This window comes from Apodemus sylvaticus, chromosome 4 (genome assembly GCF_947179515.1).
Source record: "Apodemus sylvaticus chromosome 4, mApoSyl1.1, whole genome shotgun sequence".
Taxonomy (NCBI): domain Eukaryota; kingdom Metazoa; phylum Chordata; class Mammalia; order Rodentia; family Muridae; genus Apodemus; species Apodemus sylvaticus.
Window position 1 is genome coordinate 49,906,484 of NC_067475.1, and position 11,033 is coordinate 49,917,516.

Here is an 11,033-nt window from a genome sequence, read left to right on the forward strand (position 1 = left end):
GATTATCTCATTGCTATTTGGAATGGTGCAATACAGAGATTTAAAAATGAAAAGTCCCAGATATATTTGATTTCAGTTGTAATTCTCCTTGTACTGGCTGGTGGAGGTCATAAAAAGTAAGATCTAACATCAGTCAATTAATAACTGATAATTAAAAGAATTAACTTTATTCTACATGGGAGTTTCTGAAGAACCTTCAGCTGTGCACATCACTGCTGCTAATCTCACTCCATGATAGACTGTACTTTAAATATTTACTCATGAACATTTACTTTGGAAAACGTCCTTTTTGCAGAAATATAAATAGGCTCTAGAAAGAACACTGACAACTTCAAAGCAAAATGAAGTTCGTCCTGCTGCTTTCCCTCATTGGGTTCTGCTGGGCTCAATATGACCCGCAAACTACAAATGGGAGGACCTCTATTGTCCACCTGTTCGAGTGGCGCTGGGTTGATATTGCCAAGGAATGTGAGCGATACTTAGCTCCTAAGGGATTTGGGGGAGTGCAGGTAAGATTACTTCACAAATTAAATGCAGAACTTACTGTGCTCACATAATATTCTAATCAGGACTAGTGACTTTAGAGCACAACTTCATTTCACACATAACTTTGCTGAGAAATGAAAAAGTTTGGTAGTCATTGCACCTTTATACTCACTGTAGAATATCAAGGGACCTCTGCAATGTCCTTCCATATCTGGTGACAGTTAATCAACAGAAGTGAATGCTTATAGGCTGAGAAGTAACATCAGATTATTGATAGCTTTCTACAAGATTTAGGTCTGTAACATAAGCCATAATCTGGTCCCAATGATAACTATTTTATTTGTAGGTGTCTCCACCCAATGAAAATGTTATAGTTAATAACCCATCAAGGCCTTGGTGGGAAAGATACCAACCAATCAGCTACAAAATTTGCACAAGGTCTGGAAATGAAGATGAATTCAGAGACATGGTGACGAGGTGCAACAATGTTGGTGTAAGTGAAGACACGTTTACTTTAAAATTATCATACATGAAAGTATTTCTCTTTTGTGTCTTTCTTTTTGTTTAAGCAAATTTTAAATTTCTAAAATTTTACTTTCCACTTTACTGTTAGTTCTGTCTTATTGTCAACTTTTTGTTTGTTTGTTTTTTGTTTTTGTTTTTTTTTTGTTTTTGTTTTATTTGAGACAGAGTTTCTCTGTGTAGCCCTGGCTGTCCTGGAACTCACTCTGTAGACTAGGCTGGACTCAAACTCAGAAATCTGCCTGCCTCTCAAATGCTGGGATTAAAGGTGTGTGCCACCACTGCCCAGCTCTCAGCTTTTTTCTATTGGATATTTTCTTTATTTACATTTCAAATGCTATCCCTTTCTTGAGTTTCCTCTTTCCTGGCAACCCCCTATCCCATCCTCCCTCCCCCTGCTTCTATGAGAGTGCTCCCCCATCCACTTACCCACTCCTGTGTCCTTGCCCATGAATTCCCCTACACTAGGACATCAATCCGTCACAGGACGAAGGGCTGTCATTATCTCCCTTGATTCCTGGCAAGGCTATTTTGTGTTACATATGCAGCTGGAGCCATGGGTCCCTCCATGTGTAATCTTGGTTGGTGGTTTAGTCCTTGGGAGCTCTGGGGCTTCTGGTTGTTGAAATCCTTGAATACATACCATTTGAGGTTGAAAGAATAGTACTCATAAAGTAAAATGTTGACTTTTAAAATTAATAACTATTAAAACACCCTAATGTATTTTCATGGGCACTGGTTCATATGTGAGGATTAAGTAATTTTTATGTCATTTCTCTTTCTAACTGCAACTTTTAGGCTTTCTTCCCCATCATTTATTTCTGCTTTGTTCTATAATAAAGAGATATATACTACATGGTCTTTAGCCATGTAGTATATAGATTAAGTAAAGTTTTTTTTTCTCCTTGTAACCCTATAAAATGTCATACATAATCATCTCTCAAATTTAAAACATATCCTATTTCTTCAAAAGCTGAACAAAAGTTTATCTTTCTGGCAGTGTCTGTTTCTGTTTGCTTAAAAGCCGCATATTCTTTTTCAGATAGTATGTCTATAGTTGATCTTATTTTACCATAATTTCCTTTATCACTTGACTCACTTTTCTAAAGTGAATCTACAAAGCAGCAGATGAAATGTTTTGGAGCTTTACTGTGAGATTGTAATGTAACTATATATTCTTGCGTCCTACTGAAGTATGCACTTTTCTTTGTTAGGTCCGTATTTATGTGGATGCTGTCATTAATCACATGTGTGGCGTAGGCAATCCTGCAGGAACAAGCAGTACCTGTGGAAGTTACTTCAATCCTAACAACAGGGAATTCTCAGGAGTTCCATACTCTGCTTGGGATTTTAATGATAATAAATGCAATGGAGATATTAATAATTACAATGATGCGAATCAGGTAATGAGAGAAACAGCGATGGAAATAAAGAATAGTATATGTTTCTACACATGCATAGAAATATAGGAAATGCCATTGGACGTGGGATAAAATGTTACTAATACAGCATGCTAAAAAAATAGAAAGGAAAAATGTCCTGTATTTTTTACATTATTTTGTAAGGATATACTAAAGTCAATGATAAAGTCAGGAGTGCTCTCTCAAAAATTTGTCTGAAAAAATTAAAAGCTGGTTTAATCAATTATATAAATATGATAAAATAGAAAATATTAGAAATACAAATCATATATAGAAACAATCTTCAATGACTGAGTTACAGTCTCAATTTTGTAACAGTTTACTTATGAGCAACTTCTTGGCTTTGATTTTTTGACCTCTGTAAAATAAAGAGAAATGAGGGAAGAGTAAAAGAGAAATGGAAAAGGAGGTGTAGAGAGCGAACAAGAGAGAGAGAGAGAGAGAGAGAGAGAGAGAGAGAGAGAGAGAGAGAGAGAGAGAGAGGATTAGGAATGAGAATAGACTAATTTTAATCTCTGATATTCTTGATATTTACAACAGAGGATTTTAGAGTTTGTGTCCACATTAGAACATCAATACATTTCATTTCTCAATTAAAATCCATATAAAAAATTGCTATTGATAAATGTGTGAAGGACTGAATGAGGAAATGAATTCTCAGGCAGAAATGGCTTTTTATAAATCAATCATTTTTTCTCCCAACAGGTCAGAAATTGCCGTTTGACTGGCCTTCTGGATCTTGCCCTTGATAAAGACTATGTCCGTACCATGGTGGCTGACTACATGAACCGTCTCATTGACATTGGTGTAGCAGGGTTCAGACTTGATGCTGCTAAGCACATGTGGCCTGGAGACATAAAGGCAGTTTTGGACAAACTACATAATCTAAACACACAATGGTTCTCCCAAGGAAGCAGACCTTTCATTTTCCAAGAGGTAGAACAATATATAGGGTTTTTTAAATGATATTATAGTTTAATTACATTATTTCTTCCCCCTGTTTCCTATCTCCAAATACATTTGTGTATTTAGCCTTCATACTTTCCTTCAAGTTCATGGCCTCTGTTTTTTTACTTAATGTTATTATATGTATATGTGTGTATGCACAAATATATGTATATATGTGTGTATATATATGTGTATTTATGTACTCAGACATGTAACACTGATATAGTTCATACTGCTTCATATGTAAGTGATTCAGTTCAGATATTGTTTCTCATTTGTATGTTTTACAGGTTTACTTATTGGTACTAGACAACCAATTGTGTTCTTCCCTCAGGAAGGCTTCCTGTACTCAGATTTCCTCTGTTTTATATAGTTCTTTACATAGGATTCAAAGTCTCATGGGATTTTCTTTAAATATCATTTTGTAAATGATATATATTATATAAATCAGATATTAGATTTCTCTAAGCATATAATTAATTACATTGGTTAATAACTTAGTCATATGTACACTTATCATTCTGTCCTTAAATATATAAATGTTGTTAATCAGAAATACTACATTTAATTCTTTTTTAAAATTGGTTATTTTATTTACTTACATTTCTAATGTTGTCCCCCTTCCCGATCTCCCCTTCAAAACCCTCCCATCCCACCTCCCTCTCCTTTGCCTTTAAGAGGGTGCTCCCCTGCCTGCCCACCCACTCCAGCATCACCCCTCTACCATCCCCCTACACTGGAACATCAACCCTTCAGAGAACCAAAGATCTCCCCTCCCACTGATGCCAAATAAGGCAGTCCTTTGCTACATATGTAGCTGGAGCCATCGAACCATCCATGTATACTCTTTCTTTGATGGTTTAGTTGCTGGGCATGCTGGGAGATGTGAGTATCTGCATCTGTATGAATCAGGTGCTGGTAGAGCCTCTCAGAGGATAGCTTTGCCAGGCTCCTGTCAGCAAGCCTTTCTTAGCATCAGCAATAGAATTTCATGGCAGTGCTAACTTCATTAATCAATCTCTTATACTCAAAAATAACATTTTCCAAGACAGAGATATCATAATGCTTATTGTCTCAAGACAATTTTTTGATTTTGAGTTTTGTGTCATGTTATTAGTGTTGTAGGTGTTTAAGAAAAATGGATGAAGCTGTTTCTTCAGCAGTAATGTCACTGGAAATGTACTGAGGATGACACCTTTGTATCTCTCATTTCTTTAAGAGTTCATAAGTTTATAAGAGCTTCTAATGTAAATAAGACAGCAAGCATTACCTTATTGTGAACCAGTGGATTTTCCCTTCTAGAAGTCATCTTGGAGGATAAAAATGAGACTTTTGTAATTTGCAGTGTAATTTGCTTTCCTTCAATATTGTGACCTATGGTTTATGAATAAAATCAGAATGTAGATATATAGAAAGTCGTTAGTAACATTTCAAACAACAGAACTATTTTAAATAATTCTACATATTTTCTTTCAATAATATGATTTAAAAATACACTTAAAATGACCCTTGTCCCAATGTCTCTCACAGGTGATTGACCTGGGTGGTGAGGCAATTACTGCAAGCGAGTACTTTGGAAATGGACGCGTGACAGAATTCAAGTATGGTGCAAAACTTGGCACAGTTATCCGCAAGTGGAATGGCGAGAAGATGGCCTATTTAAAGTAACTATAGACCATTTCATCACCTATTCTATCATATATCTGTCGTCATTTGGTATCAATAAAATATATCTTCAAATGTCCAAACTTATACAACTATTAAGTTGTTGATTATTAGTTAGGTTTATTGTTCACTAACCCTTAATTAATTACGTTTTTCATTTGGTACATCAATCACCTCATAGCAGTGGTAAGCCAAAGTATCACTTAGTGATTTTTGTTTGTTTCTGATAATCTCAACAGAGTAAGAATGTTTGTTCATGGCCTACTATAGATATATTAATATCCTAAGAATAGTTATACAAAGAAATGATCCACATGATGTGGTCACAGTATGGAATTTCCTTACACTAAATTAAAGAATTAACTGAAAATTTCAAAAGTATATAATTTAAAAGCACAGTTACAAATTCATTTCATTCTTTATTATATGGATGTCTTAATTTTCAAGTCTGTAATAACACAATACAGTAAAAAAGGAGCTAAAGATAAAATTTTCAGAAGGAATGTATATATACTAAGAGCTAAAATTCTCATGTATGTTATCATAGAAAATTATATATATATGCATCTCTTATGAAAGTCTTCATATGAAATTGTCATTTGTTTAGATAATCGAGGATGCCATATGCAATGTTATGCTAAGCATTGTGAAAAAAAAAATCATACGCTGTTTTTCAAATGCAGGAACTGGGGAGAAGGTTGGGGATTCGTACCTAATGACAGAGCCCTTGTGTTTGTGGACAACCATGACAATCAGCGAGGACATGGTGCTGGGGGATCATCCATCCTGACATTCTGGGATGCTAGGTAGGAGATCATTCTTTCTTGCTGTGTAACTTTTAAGGACAGTAATGCACTATATACTTCTGCTTTAATATTATATTGAACATTTCAGAATGTATAAAATGGCTGTTGGATTTATGTTGGCTCATCCTTATGGATTCACAAGAGTAATGTCAAGTTACCGTTGGGCAAGAAATTTCCAGAATGGAAAAGTAAGTCTTGGAGTTATTTGAAGCATATTTTAATCTAGAAAAGAAAGTGGTTCTGTTTTAAGTTCATGTGAAATTATAGCATATGGAATTGTCATTTAAGTGTTCATTCACTGCAGTTTTTTAAATTGAGGGCAATGAAGAAATCTCTGACAATGAAAATGAAATAGTTGAAATACTAACAAAATACAGAGTGAAAACAGTTATGCCTTATAAATTCCTGACTCATAGATTTAACATTGAATTATGCCTGTTAACACTGAAAGGAATGTCAAATTCTTTCAGCCCTTGGTACACACAATAAATGTCATTCTATAAAATACTTTTATTTTTCCTGTGGAATTACAAAGTTTCTGATTTAAAGGTGATTATGGAAATTACAACAAACAGGAGCTTATGGGAGTCATAGAATAGTAATTTGATGAAAAAAATCCATTGGTCCACAGGTGCCTTGAATTATATCCAATACATGTTTATTTATTAGTTGCATACAGTTAAATAACTTCAAAATTTAACTAAGCAATGAGACTACCAGGTGTCTTACAGGCTATAGGAAATATCATATCTCAGTGGAAACATTAAAACTACATAGTTTCACAGAAGTTAAGAACTCTGTGAAAACAATGAAGATTTTAGATAACAATTATTTATTGCAGAGACAAAATTAGCCGAGTGGGCTTGGCTTTTGGTTTTCTGTACTGGCAAGAGTAAGGGAGCTACAGGCATTCGAATGATGTGATTCTTTTAATAATTAAGGATCAGAATGACTGGATTGGACCACCTAATAACAATGGAGTCATAAAAGAAGTGACCATTAATCCAGACACCACTTGTGGCAATGACTGGGTCTGTGAACATAGATGGCGTCAAATCAGGTGGGACGTCCCCTTTAGATCCTATCTAATAAGAAAGTTGTTCAACCTTTTATTTTAAACTGTTGAATTAAAGGGTACCAGCATTTCTCATGATCCTGTGCTTGTAGGAACATGGTTGCCTTCAGGAATGTTGTCAATGGTCAGCCTTTTGCAAACTGGTGGGATAATGGCAGCAATCAAGTAGCTTTTGGCAGAGGAAACAGAGGATTCATTGTCTTTAACAATGATGACTGGTAAGTGCTTAGTGATTAAAGAAGGATTGTATATTAAACTCCAAGGCACTCCTTTTCTTTACTTGTTCATTTATATTTTTCATATGTGAAAAAAATCTATTAAACAAGGAATTTAAGACAAAATAAGTGTTCAGTGTATATAAGAAGAATGATATATGTTTTCCTATTTCCCCTTTGTTAATAAAATTTTGTGTTTTTTGTGATCTTTAACTATAGCCTATAATGACATAGCATACATTCATATTTAAACAATTATGGGAAATATTTCAAAAAGCATATAAATAGTAAACATACATCTTTATTTTATTTTATTTTATTTTTTACTTACCTTGCAAATGATTTCCCCTTTTCTGGGTCCCCACTCCCCACAAGTCCCATAAGCCCTCTTCTGTCCCCCTATTCTTTCATCCACCCCTTCCTACTTCCCTGTTCTGGAATTCCCCTATACTCTTGCACTGAGCCTTTCCAGAACCAGGGGCCACTCCTCCATTTTTTTTGGACACCATTTAATTTGTGGATAATGTCCTGGGTATTCAAAGTTTCTAGGCTAATATCCACTTATCAGTGAGTGCATACCATGATTGATCTTTTGAGACTGTGCTACCTCACTTAGTATGATGTTCTCCAGCTCCATCCATTTCATCTTAACATCATAATTCAATGTGCCATATTAGTACTGGAGTGTTTTTTTTAGTAAGCTTGATTATTACTTCTATATTTATCCATTTTCCATAGTCTTCAATTCCATTTCTATGTGCTTTTAATATTTTTAAGGCATATGTGTACTTGCCTCTGGTTTATGAGTTTCTTCAAGGGGTTGCTTATTCTGCTTTTAAAACCTTCAATATTGTCTATTAACCTATAGTACTTTTGAGTCTTCTGTTATGGTTCCATCAAATCTAGGTGGGATAGGAGAAGTGATACTCAAAGCTTTCCATCTGAGTTCTGAAAAGGGAGAAGCACCCATATTGCTGGTCATTTGAGGTCACCTTGATCTGCAGAGTGAATTTCAGTATAGCAATAGCTATGTATAGAGACCCTGTCTCACAAACAATTCAAAACAAAACAAACAAAACAGAATTCTAGCTTAGAGAATCTCTTTGGGAGCCAGTTAACTATCTCAATTTAAAATCAACTTTTTATCAGGTTGAGGATAATTTTCCGTAATGCTTACTTGATTGACTACAACAAAATGATTGACATATGTAACTTTTTTTTTCAAAGAGCACTTGATTGGTTGTTTAGGAGAGCTAGAATTACTTGATGTAGACACTTTTTTACTATAAACTGATATGTATCTGTAGAAATGCTGCATTATGTTTAATTCTAGAAAAATATTATTTGTGGCATCATGTAATTGAAGAAGTTTTGAATATTTAATGCTATTAAAATTAAAGAGAATCATCAGAGTTTAAGTTCAGCAGAGGATAGACTGGAAACTATGGTTCTCACAGGAGCAATTTAGGGCTAAGCATCACTGGGTTCTCTGCGTTTCTCTTTCTGGTCACTACAGGCCATAAAACTAACACACATTTAAAACAATGCCTGTGGTATAGAGAATTCACTTGATTCCACTGACACATTGTGTGTGTGTGTGTGTGTGTGTGTGTGTGTGTGTGTGTGTGTGTGTTGATTCTCTTATTGAACTCTGAGTGCTTATGTTTTATAGCACAAGGTTGGGACACTTATTTATATAGGATCATCTTGCATTTGAATGGGTTGAATATAAATTAAATACTAACTTTTTTTCAGGGCTTTGTCAGCAACTTTACAGACTGGTCTTCCTGCTGGCACATACTGTGATGTCATTTCTGGAGACAAAGTGGATGGCAACTGCACTGGACTTAGAGTCAATGTTGGCAGTGATGGCAAAGCTCAGTTTTCCATTAGTAACTCTGCTGAAGACCCATTCATTGCAATCCATGTTGACTCAAAATTGTAAGAATCATATTAAAGACATGTAGAGAGCACATCAACTGAGACTGCATCTCTTTCATACGCTCCATACTATATTTTTATTTCTGTTTGTTTCTTTATTATCATGAGTGCATGTGTGCGGTGTCTATCTGAGCACTGGAATGTATGTAGGATGTTTGAACAATCCTGTGCCATGACATAAACTCTCTCCCTTTTCCCATGAGCTCTGCTCATCAAACTGAATTCACCAAGCTTCCCTGGAATTCACTTTTATCTGATATTCTATGTGGCTATCTCACATGTCCCTTAATTGTTGAAGTTTATTTCTTGGTAATAAAAACCATAAACTATAAACTTGAATAGGCAGAAATCTTAAAACAATCAGAGTCATCTGATAACAACATCCTAAATATTCTAAGCATTAGCAGAAAGTCTAAATGTTTTCCTAATAAATTCTCAGATCTCTTAATAAATAGTGTCCTGGCAAATATTTTGCTTTACTATTAGTATAAATTTTTTCATATATTCTTCATCTTCTTTTCCTCCTCCTTCTCCTCCTCCTCCTCTTCCTCCTCCTCCTCTTCCTCCTCCTCCTCTTCCTCCTCCTCCTCTTCTTCTTCTTCTTCTCTTTCTTTCTTTCTTTCTTTCTTTCTTTCTTTCTTTCTTTCTTTCTTTCTTTCTTTCTTTCTTTCTTTCTTTCTTTCTTTCTTTCTTTCTTTCTTTCTTTTTCTTTTTTTTGTTTTTTCCAGACAGGATTTCTCTGTAGTCTTGGCTGTCCTGGAACTCACTCTGTAGACCAGGCTGGCTTCATACTCAGAAATCTGCCTGCCTCTCCCTCCCAAATGCTGGGATTAAAGGTATGCACCACCACTGCCCAGCTCTTTTAAAAGTATGAAAATTTATTTTCAATGAATTTCATTGACAATCTAATTATTCATTAAACATGCTTTGGCTATTTGTAAATCCACCATTGCTCAATTTTATCTTGTGACTTTTTTTTCTTCAAAGTTCCTTCATGAATTATATCCCACAGAAAAAAGTCCTCATTCCACAATACTCACATATGTTTCTTTTATGGCCTTCTGGTATGAGAGGCCTGTGGTTCTTGTGCCCTGGTAGTCCTCTTGTTCAGCAGGGTGCCCCTGCTGGCAACTTGACAGTTTGTATGACCTTTGCTATTTACGGTACTGGTTTTGGCATGGAATACTGGGATTTTAGGAACTGTCATGGCCTCTGGGATTCTGGATAAATCATGGTTTCTGGTAGAATCGCGGAGCTTCTGCCAGAGTTGTGATCTGGGACATTGAGATGAATGAAGGGGGCACTGTTTGGGAAAGTTTGACAGACTCTGAGGAAATGTTGGTGGTCTGCCTCAGGGCCTGCCCTGTGGTTCTGGATGCCAGCATGGCCTCCAGTAGAGCAGGGTGATTCTGCAAGAGTTGTGGGTCAGTATATGGAGACCTGGAAAACATGTATTTGCACCTGTTGTGCTCTGTTGCCAGTTCATATGTACCTTAACTCTTAAAGTTCATTTATTTTTACTAATAGCTTGACACAATTAACTTGAATAGGGAGAAATGATAAATTGCACACGTAATCATTAGATAACTTCATCCAAATTTTACTATACATCAGTAGAAAACTTGATTTCTTTTCCAAGAAAATACTCAGAAATTTGGATAACATCCTGAGAAACATTTTTTTACAATTAATATGATTTCCTTCATGTATTCCTATATATATTATATGAAAACTTATTTTCAATAAAAATTCACTCACTTATTTAACATGCTGGGTTACTTTAAATCTTGTCCTTGCTCAGTTTCCTCTAGTGGCCATTTTCTTAAAATTTGTCTTACAGTTATTTCAAGAAAAAATTATTTTTTTAATTCCACAATACTAGCAATATTCACAGCACTTATGTACTCCATTTTATAGCCAATCTCGTTACTCAGCTGATGGCATTCTTAGTTTG

The 11,033-nt window shown here is 35.2% G+C and overlaps 1 protein-coding gene across 1 annotated transcript; it reads left to right on the forward strand.

Moving 5' to 3' along the window:
* Window positions 1–304: 304 nt before the first annotated feature.
* On the forward strand, window positions 305–9,117 carry LOC127682777 (pancreatic alpha-amylase-like). The gene is made up of 10 exons (XM_052179404.1): window positions 305–509; window positions 833–979; window positions 2,223–2,411; window positions 3,135–3,365; window positions 4,908–5,041; window positions 5,726–5,848; window positions 5,937–6,036; window positions 6,790–6,908; window positions 7,016–7,141; window positions 8,894–9,117. Exons 1-10 carry the CDS (start codon window positions 342–344, stop codon window positions 9,081–9,083), a joined length of 1,527 nt encoding a protein of 508 aa, XP_052035364.1. The 5' UTR covers window positions 305–341; the 3' UTR covers window positions 9,084–9,117.
* Window positions 9,118–11,033: the final 1,916 nt, after the last annotated feature.

Coding starts and splice junctions, on each gene's coding strand:
- LOC127682777 (XM_052179404.1), top strand. CDS start 342: ATGAAGTTCGTCCTGCTGCTTTCCCTCATTGGGTTCTGCTGGGCTCAA. Junction 2,412..3,134: donor ATTACAATGATGCGAATCAG/GTAATGAGAGAA, acceptor TTCTCCCAACAG/GTCAGAAATTGCCGTTTGAC. Junction 3,366..4,907: donor GACCTTTCATTTTCCAAGAG/GTAGAACAATAT, acceptor TGTCTCTCACAG/GTGATTGACCTGGGTGGTGA.